The sequence below is a fragment of the Mobula hypostoma genome, chromosome 13 (assembly GCF_963921235.1).
Source record: "Mobula hypostoma chromosome 13, sMobHyp1.1, whole genome shotgun sequence".
In the NCBI taxonomy this organism is placed as follows: Eukaryota; Metazoa; Chordata; class Chondrichthyes; order Myliobatiformes; family Myliobatidae; genus Mobula; species Mobula hypostoma.
Genome location: NC_086109.1, coordinates 32,242,999 through 32,262,958, shown reverse-complemented (window position 1 = coordinate 32,262,958; position 19,960 = coordinate 32,242,999). Strand labels below are relative to the sequence as shown.

Here is a 19,960-nt window from a genome sequence, read left to right as displayed (position 1 = left end):
TAAACAAGATAAGAGCACGTGCTATTACTACAGGAGAGATGCTAGCATAGATAAAAGATTGGCTGACTATTAGGAATAAGGGAGGCCCTTTCTGGTTGGCTGCCAGTGACTAGTGAGATTCTGTAGGAGCCGGTGTTGGGCCACTTCTTTTCATTCATGTTATATGTCAATGATCTGGGTGATGGCATTGAAAGCTTTGTGGCCAACTTTACGGGCAATGCAAGGATAGGTAGAGGGACAGGTAGTGGTGAGGAAGCAGGGAGTCTGCAGAAGGACTTGGACAGGTTAGGAGAATGGATAAAGAAGTAACAGGTGGAATACAACGTGTGGAAGTGTATGGTCATGCACTTTGGTAGAAGGAATAAAGGTGTGAAACATTTTCTAAACAGAGAGCAAATTAAGAAATCAGAAGTGCAAAGGGACTTGGGAGTCCTAGTGCAGGATTCCCTAAAGGTTAACTTGCAGGTTGAGTGGGTAGTAAGGAAGGCAAATACAATGTCAACATTCATTTTAAGAGGACTAGAATATAAAAGCAATGACTTATTTTATGCGGAGGCTTTAGAAAGCAGTGGTCATATCGCATTTGGAATATGGTGAGCAGTTTTGGACCCCTTATCCAAGAAAGGATGTGCTGGCACTGGAGAGGGTCCAGAGGAGGTTCACAAGACTTAACCCAGAAATGAAGGAGTTAACATATGAAGAGCATTTGATGGCTCTTGACCATTACTCGCTAGAGTTTAGAGGAATGAGGCAGAGATCTCTTTGCAACCTATTGAACATTGGAAGGTTTAGACAGAATGGAGAGGATGATTCCAATAGTGTGAGAGTCAAGAACCAGAGGGTATAGCCTCAGAGCACAAGGAAGTCCTTTTAGAACAAAGATGAGGAGGAATTTCTTTAAATAGAGGATGGTTAATCTATGTAATTCATTGCCACGGACAGCTGTGGAGGTCAAGTCACCTTGTATATTTAAAACAGATTGATAGGTTCTTGATTAGTAGGTGTATCAAAGGTTAAGGGGAGAACACGGAAGAATGGGATTAAGGGGGATAATAAATGAACCGTGATGGAATGGGGAAGCAGATTCAATGTGCTAAATAACCTGATTCTGCTCCTATGTCTTATGGTCTCATTCTGGAATTATCAGGGAAATCTATCATATAGTGTGTGCAAAAGTTATTTGGAATCATAGGATGTGTAACAGATATATTCCATATTGTATGGCAAAATAATCTTTCACTATGTACCCCCATCAGTACTCCTGTCTGTGGATTACTCCAGTATGCTACTTTATATTTGTTGATTTATTTCCTTTGAAAACAGGTTTTCAAGGTACTTTTTTTTTTATCAATTATCTTTATTAAAACCATTGGTATTGTTTTTCCTGTTTTAGTGGCATGTCTCCACCCAAACGTAGCCGAGGGAAACCAGCTCTCGCTCGAGCACATTGTCTTGACAATGGGAATGGAGATGCATCATGTGGAGATTACAGTACATCAGGTATATTGCATAGCAATAGGTACTTCATACTTAGAATTAATTGACTGTAAGAATAAAGATATAAGAAATATTTAGCATTGAAATTGCTGTTGTTAATGAAGCTGTGCAAAACCTGCCATAAGGGTAAGGAAAGCCTGTTTTTATAATTCTATGAATGCACAGTTCCTCCTGTTACTATGTCTTAGTAAGACATCTCAATGAGTAAAAGACAAGTGACTTGGGAAATTTAGCATCCTATGTACCTTTCCTAATATTTCTTGCAATATGTGTTCTGATGCTTTTAAATATGATTGCATTGCAGAATTTGCAAAATAGTTTTTCATAAAATGTTCATTGTAGTATGAAACACACATAAAGTGCTGGAGGAACTCAGTAGGCCAGGCAACATCTGTGGAAAAGAGAACAGTTGATGTTTCAGGCCAAGACCCTTCAGCAGGATGGGAGAAAAAAAGGATGAGTCACAGTTAGCTTGTTGGGGGTGGGGGGGGGGAGAAGAAACATAAGGTGATAGGTGAAACTAGGAGGGGGGTAGGGGTGAAGTTCAGAACTAGGCAGTTGATTGGTGAAAGAAATACAAGGCTGGAGAAGTTCGAGAAGTCGATGTTCATGCCATCAGGTTGGAGGCTTCCCAGATGGGAATACGGGTGTCTCCTGCTTTTCGAACCTTCGCTTTAGGAAACCTCACTGTTACAAAAGACCTACATTAGTTCCCGGTTTTCGCTAACAGAAGGTGTTTTCACTTACGAAAAAAGGCAGTGGATGGAAAAAGCACACGAAAACAGTGGCCGCTCTCACCCAGATTCGGAACGGCATTCTCACCGGCATTGCTTAAACACGTGCCTGTGAGCAGCCGTTAGCAAGATGAGTTCTAAGGTATCGGAAAAGCCTAAAAGAGCTTGTAAGGGTGTTACACTTAGCGAAAAACTAGACATAATTAAGCGTTTCGATCATGGTGAACGAAGCAAGGACAAAGTGAGTTTGGCTTGTAGAAGTTGACGAAGATGTTGTTGAAGAGGTTGTGGCATCCCATGACCAAGAACTGATAGATGAAGAGCTGATGCAATTGGAAGAGGAAAGGATAACAATCGAAACCGAATGCAGTAGTGAACAGACCGAAAGTGAAGTCGTCCAGGAACTGAACACGATGCAACTGCGTGAGATTTTCGCTACAATGATAAAGTACGACTTTAATTTTGAAAGGGTACGTTGGCTTAGGGCATATTTGCAAGATGGTTTGAATGCTTACAAAGAACTGTATGATAGAAAAATGCACGAGGCTAGCAGTCAAGCAAGCCTTCAGCAGATGATGAACCTCGACCTTCGACATCGAGACAGGTAGACATAGAAGAAGATGACCTGCCTGCCCTGATCAACGATGAGACGACACCCCAGTGTCCCACCACCCCAACCCCCAGGCTGCGGACAGATACTGATTCACGGAGAATGCAGCGGTAGCCGGGACACACCCAGCACATCTTTAAGAAAAAAGCCGAAAAAAACAAGCTAATTAATTACCTGCCGCCCGGCACGTAAAAGTCGGCCCAGATCAGAGGCGATTGCCAATTGCGTTGCCTCTGATCTGGGCCGACATTTACGTGCCGGGCAGCACCTAATTAATTAGCTTGTTTATTTCGGCTTTTTTCTTAAAGATGTGCTGGGTGCGTCCCGGCTACCGCTGCATTCTCCGCGAATCGGTATTGGTTGGTGGCCTGGAGGGTGGGGGCCACTGCACCACCCCAACCTCCGATGACTCAGCCTAACACACCATCTTCAGTGTGCTCGATGTCTTCCCGATTCCTGTAAGCGATACTACACTGTACATACATTATTTCTACTTTATATAGACTGTGTATTTTTAGGTGTTATTTGGTATGATTTGGCAGCTTCATAGCTTAAAGGTTACTGGAGCGAGTGTTTCTGCTGAGAGTGCTTGCGTGAGATTTTCGCCACGGAGAACAGTGCAGGCAATGGTTGTAGAGAAGTATTTCTACTTTATATAGGCTGTGTATTTATTATATCATTCCTGCTTTTACTATATGTTACTGTTATTTTAGGTTTTATGTGTTATGTGGCATGATTTGGTAGGTTATTTTTGGGTCTGCGAACACTCACAAATTTTTCCCATATAAATAAATGGTAAGTGCTTCTTCGCTTTATGACTTTCCGGCTTACGAACCGTTTCATAGGAACGCTCTATCTTCGGATGGCGGGGGAAACCTGTATAAGGTGTTGCTCCTTCAACCTGAATGTGGCCTCATCATGACAGTAGAGGAGGCCCTGGATTGACATATCAGAATGGGAAATGGAATTAAGATGGGTAGCCACTGGGAGATCATCGATTTCTCAAACTTCTGGTAATGGCCCTCCCCTCTCAATTCCCCATCCCCCTTTTTCCTCTCTCACCTTACCTCCCTTGGTGCTCCTCCCCCTTTTTCTTTCTTCCATGGCCTTCTGTCCTCACCTCAGACTCCCCCCTTCTCCAGCCCTTCACCAATCATTTCCCTAGCTCTTTACTTCACCCCTCTTCCCCTCCCGGTTTCACCTATCACTTTGTGTTTCTTCCTCCCCTCCCCCCACCCTTTAACTTTACTCCTCGTCTTTTTTTCTCCAGTCCTGCTGAAGGATCTCACCCCAAAACGTTGACTCTACTCTTTTTCATAGATGCTGCCTGGTCTGCTGAGTTCATCCAGCATTTTGAGCATTTTGGATTTCCAACATCTGCAGATTTTCCTCTTGTTTGTCACTGCAGTATGGAATTGTATGTTTCTTTTTTGCTGTAGATCCCATTATTTAGCTTTTATGAAGAAAAAGGTTAAAAGGTCCAAAGCTTTGAACTGGTTTATTTAATGGGCATCTTTCTAGTTATGATCGCTGTTTCAACAAGACTTCAGTACAATTAAGAGATAGTAAAAATAAATGCTGTTTTAATTAAACAGGACATATGCAGACTTTTGTTTAGAAAAGGCAAATGGAAATAAATCAAATTTACGACAGTGCAGTTTTTTTTCCTGTAAGCATCAATTAGTTCCATATTTATTTGAGATGTATTTTTCTGATGCATGTTGCTTCTTCTTAAAAAGTGTGAACTCATAAAAATTACTTGATAATATAATAAATGCTCCTATTGTTTTGTCCTTGTATTTTTATAGGGAGAGGAGTCTGGACACCTTTTGAGAATGATGCTGTTTTAGAACCTCTAGAACTAGTTTGGGCCAAATGTAGAGGGTACCCTTCTTATCCAGCACTAGTAAGTCAAATTTGTTTGTTTTCTTATTAATATATCTTGACATTTGTAAAGGAATAATGCTACTAATACGTGACAGATGAAAATAACAGCGTTGAATGAATTATCTTATCCTGTTTTCGTATTTTGAGGCAACGTAGACTTCTGTGATTTCATGTTGATCATATTTTCCTCTAAGGATCATGAAAATAATTTTAAATAACTATCTAGATGTCTTAAAATAACCAGAATTCTGCTGTCATTTTTCAGCAAAGATGCCTTTATTAATTTTGTGAATTGAATGGCTACTTCTAAAGAGAACTGCACAAATTAAAAATTGGGTATTGACACTTGTTTAGAATAGGTTAGAAGTGGTGTGTAGTGGTATTTATTGTTTCATCCAGGTGAAACTCTCAAATCTTTGTAGGCTGCATTACTAGAAATGCTATATTTTAGATGTGACCTTGGACTAAGGCTCCCTTTACCCTTCACAGAGGTGTAAAATAATATTTTACAGTACTTTTAAAGAAAACTCGAAGAATCCCTGTAACCAGCATTGTGAAAATTAATGAACTTGCCATTGATCTCATTTGTGGGACTGTGCCATATTCTAATTGCATCACAGAAGAATTGACTAAGTGTGAAGAGATTGAGAGATCCTGAGCTCATGATTGGCATTTTACAAATACAAAACATTTTTTTATTATTTTCTGTAACATTTCAACTTGTAGATCATAGATCCGAATATGCCTCGAGATGGATTATATCACAATGGTGTCCCGATACCTGTACCTCCACTGGATGTAGTAAAACTAGGAGAGCAAATGCACGCTGAAGCTGGAGAGAAGCTTTATCTAGTTCTGTTTTTTGACAACAAAAGAACATGGTAAGAAAAACTATAAAAAATATGATTCTTGAACTGTATTTACTGTATTTTAGCCCCTTTCTGTTTACTGATTTTAAATAATTTATTAGTATGTTTTGGGTATATGTCCATCTATCTATGCAGTTGATTTGTGTTGTCAGATATACCTGTACATAGGGACTTCTTAGTCCTAGGTTTTATAGCATTCCCCAGACTCTGATGGACAGAAGCTCAACTTCAGTAAGCATTAGTGGGCACTCATGACAACACAACTGCATGTGGCATTCTGCAACTCTCCCTACAACCTAATGGAAGGTGGGGTTTACAAACTGTGTTGATCTGTCACTAAGCAATCTTTCAAATAATAAAAAAAAATCTGCTACTTAAAGATTTTTCTCACTGGATAAAGAAATAAAAATTTTCTACCTTCTCAGTGGAAATAATATCGGATGCAAGTATATTTAGAATCAGCTGTCAGGAAAGCTTGCAGCTTGACTGACTTCCAATAAAGCTCTGATGTAACATGATTTAATAGTTGTGTCATGCTCTGTAATGATGTGCCTTTGGCTTTACTCCGTACCCTTGCATTAAGATTAATTTACACACGACAATCCCAGACTAATGTCTTAACAATGCCATGGAGGATCAAAAAAAATTCTCCTTTCAGACCCATTTGCCTAGAAATACTTAATATGATCATTGTTAGGACTCTCAATGGAGTATGAAAGGGAAATAGATCTCCCAAACCATTCTTTGGGGTGGCGGGGAGGAGGTTACTTAGGATTTTCTAAGTCTTTGTTTGGAGAAAAGAAATAACTACATCTAAAAATGAGTATTTGTGCCAAACTAATAAAGTCGTCCAACTAATCATAATGTAATTTTTAACAACTTTACAAATAGTAGGCTAATGACAGTAAAGAGACCTGTGTCCTTAGCCCAGAATATTGTCTTGGTACCTCATCATTTTGTACAATGAGGGACTGTATGAATAGTGTCTGTTCTATGCAGCTAGCTTGCATGAACGTGCATTATGCCCTTCCCCAACCATTTGGGTCCAATTTTTCAAAATTTCCAATTATGTTATATTCAACATCGATAAACTGAAATAGTTCCTGATCAGTGTTTTGGAAGTGTTCTAATCTGATGTATTAATTAACAGGCAGTGGCTTCCTCGTTCAAAGTTACTTCCTCTTGGTATTGATGACACGGTGGACAAATTGAAAATGATGGAAGGACGTAAATCAAGCATCCGGAAATCTGTTCAAATTGCTTATGACCGAGCAATGATCCATTTGAGCAGAGTACGTGGAGAACATGGCTTTCTCACCTCAAACTACATGTGACTGTGATAAAACATAACCAAAGTTACGAAAGGAGATGGTATGATGTAACATCAGGCATCAAAGAACTTAATTTCTGCTCATTGTAAAAACTAAATTCACTTTCTTTATTTTTTCATACTTTTAAGCAGATCAACACAAAGCCTCTGGTACTGCCAATTCTTGTATGACCTTTCTTTGACTTGTTGTCATGTTTACTTCATTTAAACATAAATCATGCTTTAAATTTACAAATACCTGTTCATAGTGTTTATAATGCCTTTTGTGTGGACGCCAAGGGGAAGAGAAAACATGTATATAATTGTATTATATTGTTATACACTAAATTATTCAAGGCTGCAGATCAGAATCTTTAGCTTCTCTGTGATGGTAATGGGTTTTGTACGCACACACTGTAATTTATTTGAGAAACAATACCATTTGACGTTTGAAAGTATTTGTTCTGTTAAAATGCAGTGGACTTGTGACCTGTGTATACTGTGTAGTTCAACTTTAAAACATTTTTTATTGCATTTTGATTTTGGTTTTTAATGTATTCGGGCTATTATATCAATGACGTTGACATACCTAGGGACCTAAAATTAGCTGCGTGTCCACTGTGAAACACAGGATGTTCATGTTGTATTTATTGTAGAAAGTAAGATTATTTGCTTTCTAGTACTGTTTATAAGAGCTGTAATGGTTGAAAAAAAAGAGAATTGACAATTGCAAAACTGTACTTTTACCTCTGATCTATTACAATCCAACTGTCTGAGGCTATATTTTCTCTTGAGAATTAAATGTGGTGATCTAGAAATTAACAGTTTCTAATTTTAATTGCTTAGTTCCATTTGTCAGCTTTCAAAATAGGCCACTCACATGCTGTCCAGCGATAGTTGTTCATAACAGTTTTATAGTGTCTAAGGTCATCTAACAGAATCTCTTTGATCAAAGTTTATGACAGTCATGTGAGACCAATGTCAGTGCTGGAAACCTGGATTTCATGGGCATACCTGAGTAAGTACCTAGCAGTAATGTTGACAATCGGGCTGAGTAATGAACCCACCAAGTAGGAGCAGAACCAGCTGTATATTTTTTGAAGTTTGCTTCACTACTCAAGATCATGCTAACCTTGCCTTTGGTCCTGGCTCACATTCCTACATGATCCTCAAACACCACTGATTGTTCTTGGTCTAAAAATGTACCTATCCCTGGTTTGACAATATCCATATGTTTGAACACCCCCAAGAATTGCAACCCCAGTTTTACTTCTCTTCTCAGTATTAAATGATAGTCTCATTATCTTGAGACCTCATATTCCAATTCCACATTCTCCCACCAGAAGAAACATCTTCATAGCTTACAGTCAATCGAACAGCCTCAGAATATCATGTTTTAATGACATAATTTCTGATACTGTGCAGTCTTTTCTGACAGGACAACCTCATCATTTCAGTAGTTCATCAATGAACATTTGTTGCGACTTGAAGGCAGGTATATTCCTCAGATGAGACCACAATAGCATTGTGCCAGGTGAGGTTTATTAAGTTTTACACAGATGTTAGGGGTGGCAAAGTGGTTGGTGTTTGGTGTCATGGTCAGGAAAAGTGTATACATTATGAAGTGTGGACACAACAAACTGATCAGATTTCATACTTTCACAGTTAGCATCTCTATACAACGGGTGGAGACTCAATGGGCTGAATAGCCTAATTTTGGTCCTATGACTTATGATCTTATGGTTTCTGGAATGAGTGCATAAACTGAATATTAATTTTATCTCTTTAATCTTTAAACAAAATCAATGAGAAGCAAATAACTAGTGAATATTTATATATGCTGCACGTTGCATGGAACTTCCTTCAGGAAACCATCAGAAAGTGCCTGTAACTGCTGTCTCTTCAAATCAGGTGAAGTCTACTGTAATGTTCTGTAGAACTGTGAATTATTGATTTTGGCAAGATAGAAAATGGCATCCTAACATTAAAATTCAAAGGAAGAGAACCATAAAATGATGGAAGATGCTACATTGCGTGCTACATGCGGCAATCATGTAAAAGCATTTGATGGGATTTGAAGCATGATAACTTGAGATGACATTAATAACAGAACTAACATCTAAATTGCAAAGATGTCCTCAAGTTCAATAATTTATATCTAAATATAGTTTGTTCATTAATGTCATTTAACAGTTAAGTTGTATTAGAATTGACAATAGACTAAGTTATTCTTATTGAAAAGAAATTAAAGTCTGTAATAAGTGGGTGTCAGAGCAATCCATGTCAATGAAACAATTTTGTTAACCCCAGAATCCCTCCACCCACTTGATATTGTGTGTAGTTTTATTGAACAGTTTAATGAGATATTCTCTTCATACAACTTGAAGTTGCATCAAATGACATCTGTAAATTTGCAGATGATACAACCATTGTTGGCAGAATTTCAGATAGTGACAAGAGGACATACAGAAGCGAAATATGTCAGCTGCTTGAGTGGTGTGACAGTAACAACCTTGTACTTGGCATCAGTAAGACCAAAGAATTCAGTGTGGACTTTAGAAAGGGTAAGACGAGGGAACACACACCAGCCCTCAGAGAGATCAGAAGTGGAAAGAGTGAACAACTTCAAGTTCCTGGGGATGTCCACCTATGAGGATCTAACCTGAACCAACATATTGATGCAGCTGCAAAGAAGGTTCGACAGTGGCTATAGTTCATTAGGAGTTTGAGAAGATTTGGTATGTCACCAAAAACACTTGTAAATTTCTACAGATGTACCGTAAAGAGCGCTCTTAGCTGGCTGCATCACTGTCTGGTATTGGGGGTGGGGGCTACTGCTTAGGGTCAAAGTCTGCTGCAGAGAGTTGTAAAATTAGCACCAGCTTGAGCACTAGACTATAGTATCCAGGACATCTTCAAGGAGTGATATCTCAAAAAGGTGGCATCCATCATTAAGGACCATCATCACCCAGGTCAGACTTTGTTGTCATTACTACCATCAGGAAGGAGGTACAGAAGTCTGAAAGCACTCACTCAACAATTTAGGAACAGCTTCTTCCCCTCTGCCATCCAATTTCTAAATGGACATTGAAGCCATGAATACTACCTCACTACTTTTTTATTTCTAATTTTGCACTACTTAACTATTTAATATGTATGCAAATGTATATGTATATAAATAAAACCTGATTCTTATAATCTGATTTTGATTAAGCAGTTTATAATTTTTAAAGATTAGAGAATGAGGTGGGATTGTACGACATTGGCCTGTGCCTTGTAATGCACATGTAGTAAAGACTACAATGGAGGTTATTCGGGCAGTGGGCAAATCAGCCCTCATGTGCTTCTTGATCTCGCCACGTGAGATTCAGTGTCATGCAACCCTGCCACTCTGATCTGGCCCACGCCTTCATTAACCAGGTCCAACACTTGCCTTTATTGGATCTTGCCCCTCCTTACACAAGTCACTGGGTTTGTGGGGGTGTGGCCAGGGTTAATTGGGGTGTGCCCCCTTGGACTTTAGGATTAGGTTTGAGGGCAGGGCTGGTGGATGTACATGTTGGGTTGGGAGAAATAAGGTTGTGGAGCTTTGTGAGGTGAGCATGTGGGGCTCTGGTGGATAGGTTGAGATTATTTGTGCAGTGGGCGAATCTGCCCTCTTGTGCTTCTTGATCTCGTCACTTGAGATTCAGTATCATGCAACCCTGCCACTTTGATCTGGCCCATGCCTTCATTAACCAGGTCCAACACTTGCCTTTCTTGGATCTTGCTCCTCCTTACATAAGTCATCGGGTTTATGGGTGTGTGCCTAGGGTTAGTGGGGGTGTGTGCCCCTTTAGGATTAGGTTTGATGGAAGGGCTGGTGGATGTATATGTTGCCTTGGGAGAGATCAGGTTGTGGAATTTTGTATGGTGAGCATGTCGGGCTCTGGTGGATAGGGTAGAGTAGCGGCTGTGGGGGTGTGGCCAAGGTTAATCAGGGTGCACCTCGGGTTTGTAGGGGTGTGTTCCCCCTTGGACCTTAGGATTAGGTTTGAGGGTAGGAATAGTGGATGTATATGTGGGGCTGGGAGAGGTACGGTTGTGTAGTTTTGTGTGGTGAGGTATGAAGTGCTATGGCGGATAGGGTAGCTTCAAGTTCCTAGGTGTCAAGATCTCTGAGGATCTAACCTGGTCCCAACATATTAATGTAGTCATAAAGAAGGCAAGACAGCGGCTATACTTTATTAGGAGTTTGAAGCGATTTGGCATGTCAACAAATACGCTCAAAATTTCTATAGTTGTACTGTGGAGAGCATTCTGACAGACTGCATCACTGGTATGGAGGGGCTACTGCACAGGACCGAAAGAAGCTGCAGAAGGTTGTAAATCTAGTCGACTCCATCTTGGGCACTGGCCTACAAAGTACGCAGGACATCGTTAGGGAGCGGTGTCTCAGAAAGGCAGCGTCTATTATCAAAGACCTCCAGCATCCAGGGCATGCCCTTTTCTCACTGTTACCATCAGATAGGAGATACAGAAGCCTGAAGACACACACTCAGCGATTCAGGAACAGCTTCTTCCCCTCTGCCATCTGATTCCTAAATGGACATTGAAGTTTTGGACACTACCTCACTTTTTTTAATATATAGTATTTCTGTTTTGCACATTTTTAAGTAATCTATTCAATATATGTAATTGATGTACTTGTTTATCCATTATGTTTTATTATTTTTTCTTCTCTCTTTGCTAGATTATGTATTGCATTGACTTGCTGCTGCTAAATTAACAAATTTCACGACCCATGCCTGTGATAACCTGATTCTGAATGCTGACATGGTGGAAGAACACTTGTTATTTTTCTCTTAAAGAACAAAGTTAAGACCAATTTTGAGGGATGTCTGAAGAAGCTGGTGTTATGTCTTGCAACTGAATTTGCAAGAGCCTGGCAGCAAGATGTTGAAAGTACTTTGCAAATCAAAAATAAATTGTGTTTTAAATGAAGATATGCATTTCCAAGACCACTAGGCATTCTACAGCTATAGTTTCAAGGTCCTACCAATCGGCTACCTTATTAGTAAATGGAATAAGGTGTGTTCTCCACAAATTGTTGTTTGACTTCAAAGGTCAAGTTTAATATCAGAGAAATGTATACGATTTATTGTTTTTTCTTCGCAAAACATCCACGAAAACAGAGAAGTGTCCCAAAGAACGAACGACAGTTAAACGTGAGAACCCCAGGGTTTCCCCCCTCCCACGCGTAAGCGGCGGCGAACAATAATCCCCGCCCCCCCACCGGCAAAAATAAACACTCATCAGTACAATCACGGAGCCCAAGCGTGTGCTAAGCGATAGCAAAGACACAGACCTTGCAGTTACCCCAAAAGCTTCGCACTTCATCCGAATTCGCCAACCTACAGGTTCTCTCTCTGCCTGGCAAGGAAGAGGGAGGTGTCCCCAATTTTCACAGCGGGCGGGAGACATAACAACAACCCGCTGGTTTACAATCTTAAAAGTCCGTTTCATCCAGCATTAGTATTTCCAGCACTTTGTTTCAATTTCAGATTTCCAAAGTCACGTTTTCAGGGCACCAGACAAGTTTTGCCCACAATAAACAAGCAAGACAGTAAAATAGACAGTAGAGTATATTGGTGCATAAATTCTAATCTGTGTCATTTAACATAGTAACTAAGGAACGTATTTTAAACTTATATACCATATCATCAACTAAGTTTAGTACAAATGTGTGTTCTCCAAAAAAAAAATGAAGGTGCTGGTACCTTTGTCATGTAATACAACATAATTATTTCTGCTTCTGAGGAATTTACATGAGGGGTACACTAAATAAATAACTCTCTATACAGAATCTGTCTTTGGTTCACATGTGCTAAATGCACAATATATGTATGTTTATTGAACTCTTCCTTCCAGAATTCAGCTTAGTTGCCTATATCAAGTTCCAGGGCCGAGTACATTACAAATAATATTACAATATTAAAACACGACTGAGGATGAATTTTTACTATATAAAAATGAGCAATGTATATGCAGTTAGTAGGCAAAGCAAAAATGCCAATTCATTGGAGTCATAGTCATGCAATGCTACAGCACACAAACAGACCCTCAGGCCCATCTAGTCCATGCTGAACTATTATGCTGCCTGGTCCCATCGAGCTGCACCTGCCCTATAGATGTCCATACCCCTCCTATCCATCCATCCAGATCTCTCTTAAATGTTGAAATTGAACCAACATCCACCACTTCTGCTGGCAGCTCGTTCCACAGTCTCACCACCCTCTGAGTGAAGAAGTCCATCTTAATATTCCCCTTAAACACTTCCTTTTACCCATGATTTCTATTTCTAGTCTCATTTCACCCAACCTCAATGGAAACAGCCTGCTTGGATTTACCCTATCTATTGCCTCTCATAATTCTGTGTGCCCCTGTCGAGTCTCCCTCATTCTTATGCACTCCAGGGAACAAAGTCCTAACTTATTCAACCTCTCCCTGTGACTGGTCCTCAACTCCCAGAAACATTCTTGTAAATTTTCTCTCCACTCTTTCAATCTCATTGATACCTTCCTTGTAAGTAGCCAGAACTGCACATAATACTCCAAACTTGGCCTCGGCAATATCTTAATTACCTTCAATATTACATGCCAACTCTTGTACTCAGTACTTTGATTTATAAAGGCCAACATGTCAAAAGCTCTCTTTACAACCCTATCTTCCTGTGATGCCAGTATCAGGGGATTATGGATCTGTATTCCCAGAATACTGTTCTACTGCACTCCTCAGTGCCTTACCGCTCACAGCGGGAATTCTACCTGGTTTGTCTTCTCAAAGTGCAATATCTCTCACTTGTCTGCATTAAATTCCTTCTACTATTATTTTGTCCATTTTTCCACCTGGTCCAGATCCTGCTGCAGGCTTTGTTAGCCTTCCCCATTGTCCACTACACCCCCCAATCATGGAGTCATCTGCAAACTCGATTTGTATATCCATTTTACTACATTATCATCCAGATTGTTGTTATAGATGACAAACAACTAAAGACCCAGCACATAACTAGTCACAGGCCTCCAGTCAGAGAGGCAACCGTAACTATCTCTATGGCTTCTCCCATTAAGGCAATATTTTAATCTAAGTTACTACCTCATTGTGAATGCCAAGTGACTTAACCTTCATGACCAACCTCCCATGTGGGAACTCGTCAAAGGCCTTGCTAAAGTACATATAAACTACATCCACTGCCTTTTCTTCAACTTTCCTAACTTCCCAGAAGATTGGTTAGACAGGATCTAGCATGCATAAAACCATGTTGACTATCCATAATCTGTTCCTGTCTCTCCAAATGCTTATATATCTGGTCCCTTGTAACTTACCCACTACTGACACCATGCTCACTGGCCTATAATTTCCAGCTTATTCTTAGAATCTTCCTTAAACAATGGGACAATATTAGTTAAACTCCAATCCTCTGGTACCTCAACTGTGGTTAAGGATGTTTTAAATACCTCTGGTAAGACCCCTTCAGTTTCAGCACTAGCCTTTCAGAAGGTCTGAGTGAGCACCTTGTCAGGCCCTGGGGATTTATTCACCTTAATTTGTCTAAGACAACAAGCACTTCCTCCTCGTTCATTCATATAACATTCATGACCTCACTGCTTCTACGGGCTCTGTGTCCATCTCTCGAGCAAATACAGATGCAAAAATCCATTTACGATCTTCCTCATCTCTTTCAGTTCCGTGCATAGATTCCCACTCTGATCTTCAGTAGAACCAATTTTGTCCCTTGCTATCCTTTCACTCTTAAAATATCTGTCGAAACCCTTGTGATTCTTCTTCACCTTGTCAACTGCAGGAACCTCATGCTTTCTTTTAGCCCCCCACCCCATCCCACCGATTTCCTTCTTAAGTGTTCTTTTAGAGGTTTAATGGTTTACAGTTTACTGCAGGTAATCCAGATATTAAGCTCGACAAATTTGCTATACAAGAGTCTTCAGTATTCTACCTTTGGGTCTAGTCTGGCATTTGTAGTTAAGTGAAAAGAAAAACAAAATGCAGGTCAGGCATCTGTTGAGGTTCAAAGACTGAAAAGACTTGCAACTTCAAACTATTTTGCTTTCCCGTTTTTTTCTGGTTTTATTTCAGATTTCCAGCATCTGCAGCTTTTTTGATTTTTAAAAAATTTTCATGTGCATTAATGAAAATTGAACTTTTGTGGAACATTTGAACAGATTTCCTTTTAAAAATGATCACTATATTCTCTCCTTGTGAATGCACATTGGGTCTTTTTGTAGGTTTGATGTTTGAGAAGATTTTTTCAAGCTAAATTTGGGATTACCAGTGATGTCATGACCTGTGCAACACTGGGTCTCACACTGTGCTGTCTGTTTGTGCAAATCCACAGAAGACAAATCATTCCTGACAGATGGGCTGCATGTCTGGGCAGGCACAAATAGCAAGAAGCCACTGTTATAATCTGTTCAATGGTAGTTGCAGCAATAATAGAGGTATAATTTTATACTTTGCACCAACAGATATCTGTAGTTAATAAGAAATAATAATCACTTTGTAATGCACAACATGCCAATTTGCAGTTTCAAATGCTGTCCTCTGTAAACTTCTCAGTTGAATTCAATATTGACTGCTATCTCATCAATCGAAATAAGTCTATTTTTAATTAAGTTCAATTGATTCTCAGAGCTGACGAGATTTAGCTTATAGTGTAATTTCTTTATGGTTTGCTTTTTTCCCCTCTTCCAAAAATGCATAAATACATAACTTCTCCATAATGAATTTGACTATATCTGTTTTCTTTGTTTATCATGAAGGCTGAAACTCTAGACAGTTGTTTAGTGATTTCCAATATTCTTCTGGAAGAAATGAAATAAGCTGATGATATCTGCAAAGGATCCTGCATGTTGTGTGAGTGTGGGTTAATGTTTGAGAATCAAATTGCAGAGGTCTGGAGTAGGGATTGATGACAAATCCTGTTTAGAAATTTATCACGAACTAAAGCTTTTGATCCCTAGACTAGGAAGGATGCTTAGATGAGTTTAATTTGATAATATCATCCATTGGTACTGGGCAAAATTGATAATATCTTAAAGACAAATTTCAAGCTAATTTCTATGTACCATATATTGTTCAACACAATTAGTGGGAATTAAGTGGGGTTCACCTAACTCGTTCTTCTGCTTCCCTGCAGTTCCTTCACAGCATTTGAGGCAAGGGAGGAAGAAAAGAGAGGGTGACCTTATTTTTTAATATGTATGATAAAGATAAGGGATATGAAAACTAGAAAATATTGCTAATGCTTCATGTCTCTGCCTCAACCTCATCCTGCTCACCATTGGCAATGCTTGCTGCTTCAGTCCTAGATTCCTTCACCTAAATGAATTGGATAGGATCAGTAATGACGGGGTATCATGGATTCACAGGGCATGGTGAACAGGAACAGTGGGTAATGAAATTACATTAGGATTAAGAGGAAGACTGCCGGTGGGTTTGCAGTAATGCAACACTGAAACGAATATTGAAAAGAACAATGTACACCATAGTCACTTTCAGCCTCAGGACAACATGAATTAAGTCTGCAGCATTTTGTATTGCAACTCAGGAGCTTCGTCTTTAAACACAAGAGGCAAGTGAGCTCTTCAATCTAGAGCAGATTATGTGAGGTCCTCCACTGTTCGGGATCGACCATAAATATTGCATCCTAGCTGTCTACGTGACACACAAGGCAGGGCAATACAATATGGAGAGCAAGCTGTTGCCCATGACTAGGCTCCCTGTCTCCATGCAGCTGATGAATCTAAAGGAACAGCGGAAACTGATGCAGTTTGGCCTAAGCCGCAGCCCAGGGGTTGCCGGCCGGTGTTGAACACAATGTAGGACTGCCCTAGGGACCCCAGCTCCAGATTTTTCACAGGGTCTCATCGAAGGCTTCCCCATGAGTGGGTATAGCCACATGGCAGTGGAGATTTGAGATCACAGGTTTTCTAGATGAGTTGCCAACCATGGCTGGCAAGTCCCATCTGTCCGTTGACTTGTTTTAAGGTGCTGGTAAACCCGCCTCTGTCCCTTCTCCTCTCAGTAGAAATGGTTCTGCTGGGTCTAGTAGCAGATGTGAAAGCCAGGTGCTGGCTAACACGTGAAGGCCAGGAGGCTGTCAGAGGCTGTTCGTGATGCATGCCATTGGGAGTATTTAATAGGTAGTTGGAATTTATCACCACTACCTCCCCCGGTGATAAGGAACCACAGCAGATCACTATAAGGTTTGGTCACTGTTTCACCGCATGGAAATATACAAAGTAATTTTGGATAAATTGGAACAAATTAGGGTAGGTTGAATTCATGGCTTGTGGGTGTCGTGCCTCAGCCCATTCTTGAAACCGTTGTCTCTCAGGACACGTTATGCCCTTGACAACTGATGTCTTCTAAGTTAAAAGTTAAGCTGTTTTCTCATGACTTTCCTGGGGTTAAACCAGCCAATGGATACTTATCTATGTCTTCTGGTGATTGAATGGATCAACCGTTACTTGTATTTTTGTAGCTGAATGATTTCTTTTAAGGTCAGACTTTGCTGGCCATTATCAACTACCTCCAGAGCTTTGTTTCTCAGTCTCATTAATGTGGCCTTGTAGCTACAGTGTGTGCTGTCCTCTTAGCCACAGGCTGTATATATTGCTTGTCAAATCTCCAACAAATTGGTCATGTATATGCAAGAAATTGGCTTTAAGTACACTCAGTGGCCACTTCATTAGGTAATTCATGTACTTAATGAAGTGTGTTCACAGTTTTCTACTGCTGTTTCCCATCTATTTCAAGGTCTGACACATGCTCTTCTGCAAACCACTTTTGTAACTTGTGGTTATTTGAATTACGGTCACCTTCCTGTCAGTTTGAACCATTCTCTTCTAACCTTATTCATTAATAAGACATTTTCACCTGCAGAACTGCTGCTCACTGGATGATTTTGTTTCTTGCACCATTCTCTGTAAACTTGAGACTGCTGTGCATGCAAATCCGAGGAGGGAAACAGTGTCTGCAATACCCAGACCACTCCGTCTGGCACTAGCAATCATTCCAAAGTCAAAGTCACTTAGATCACATTTCTTCTCCATTCCGATGTTTGGTCTGGACAATAACTGAACCACTTGACCATGTCATTGAATTGCCATCACATGATTGGCTGATTAGATATTTGCATTAATGAGCAGGTGCACAGGTGTACCTAATAAAGTGGCCACTGAGTTCATTTGTATGTTCGACTCACATTTGTCTTGGTACAATTTTAATTAATCACAGACCTACAGTTATTGTACCATGTTACAATATACAATGTGAGACTTCACACGTCTTTGTGCGGGCAACCATTTCCACCACTTTCTCTCCCCTCTTTGCAGTCCTTCCATCCTTATTCTGTTTTGTATGTCTTAAATCCATAACATGGTCAGTTTAGAACTAAGGAAGTGTCAAAGCGGTTAAGTGTTTTGTTGGGTAAATCTGACTACCTCAGTATTCTGAAGAATTTTTCCTTGAATAGGGGCAGTTCAGATGTTGGGGACAAATCTGAATGGGGAGAACTATGTTTTTGCTTGTGTTGACGTGTAAGTCTCATGGAAAGTCGTAACACTATTCAGTGAGGAAGCAGTTAAATTCCAGCTCTTTGTTTTTGTACAGCAGCTCCTCAAGCATTTCCTCTTCTAAAAGTTTAGTATGAAGAATTTCATTTCAATTGTAGCATGCTGGGATATTAAGTACGGCTACTTTTAATGTGTGAAAGCCACAAAATAGCATTTGCAGTACAGCTAGCTGGCCCTTTAAATGTCAATTTAGTTAAAATTCATTCTTGCAATAAGAACTTACTTCTTACTGCAATTTCTGCTCTTCGATCTGTCTGGAGCTCCTGTACCGACTCATGAACGCAGTTGAACTCAAACCACTTACTGCTCTGTTTCTGTGTAATGTCACTTTTCACTGTAAGAACTGTGCTAATCTTTGCTTCAAGTACTCAGTGACCTCTCCAGGAATGCTTTCCCTCTTGCCACCTAGTGCTTGGCTAGTATTGTGGGTAAATACAACTAAACAGTGCTGCCAGCATCTCAAACTACTGCTGTGGCCATCAATGTTGTCAGGCTGCTGACTGATTCAAATTCTGTTTTTGTTTCTTCACAAGAGATCTGTTCTTTTCATCCTCGTTATCACTTCATCAGGAGAACCTGGAATATAATGAATTATGAAGAGTTATTGAGAAATGCCAAGGAAAATGCTATTCCATTGTCTCTGTAATTCTGTGCACACCTCCCCACATTCCAAATATATCTCATATACTTGTACCACATGGTCAAACCCACACTGTAAAAATAGAATGGAAAACAAATCCATGGTGTAAATCTTGAAACAGACATTTTTTTGCAATTGGAAATGCTTTTCGTAAAAAAAAGCTCATTTGAAGAATTATGGATAATATACCTAATGGTGAATAATTGTAATTGAATATCAAAAGTAGAAAGATAAAAATGATATTTAAAAAAATTTATTTGATACCCTTAAAGATAACATACTGCATTTAGCTTTCAGTTCACAGTGTTAGTCAGATTTAGTGTTAATGTAATAATTTGTATTTTTCTTACACCATGATTTATGTATAATTTTTTGATTATGCAGTACTACTCAGGAAAATTTATCTCTCTAATCGCTTTTCTATTACTTAAACCTGGATCTCAAATTCAGAAGATGCAATATTTCTATTTGATAGCCAAGTTGGTTTAAAATCAAACTGTACAACACACAAGTCAGAAGGAAAAGACAGCCTTGTTATTTTTCGCATCAAACTATTAACTTTGGATATATTGGGTCAAATTTTCTTCTTATTAGTGGAAAGTTTACCCGCCAGCCTATTAAAATGTTAATCTGCATAGCTAATTTCTAAACTTCTAAAGTAACTGGTGTTTCAAACAATAATCCCAGAATTGTGTGTATCTTGTTGTCCAATGCTGTCATTGTTAATGATGAGTTATGGAGTGGAAAGCACCAGAAACATTTTGTAATGACCAATAAACCA

The 19,960-nt window shown here is 39.6% G+C and overlaps 1 protein-coding gene across 4 annotated transcripts in view; it reads left to right on the top strand.

Moving 5' to 3' along the window:
- The window catches only part of brpf3b (bromodomain and PHD finger containing, 3b), an 87,029-nt gene extending 76,992 nt beyond the window's left edge, over window positions 1-10,037 (top strand). The window contains exons 12-15 of one of the 4 annotated variants that reach the window (XM_063065511.1): window positions 1,394-1,500; window positions 4,650-4,747; window positions 5,455-5,609; window positions 6,748-10,037. In XM_063065511.1, coding sequence (XP_062921581.1) covers window positions 1,394-1,500; window positions 4,650-4,747; window positions 5,455-5,609; window positions 6,748-6,931 — 544 coding nt within the window. In that variant the 3' untranslated portion in view covers window positions 6,932-10,037. The remainder of the gene's footprint in view (window positions 1-1,393; window positions 1,501-4,649; window positions 4,748-5,454; window positions 5,610-6,747) is intronic. The other 3 variants (XM_063065512.1, XM_063065513.1, XM_063065514.1) reach the window with 3 other exon arrangements.
- Window positions 10,038-19,960: the final 9,923 nt, after the last annotated feature.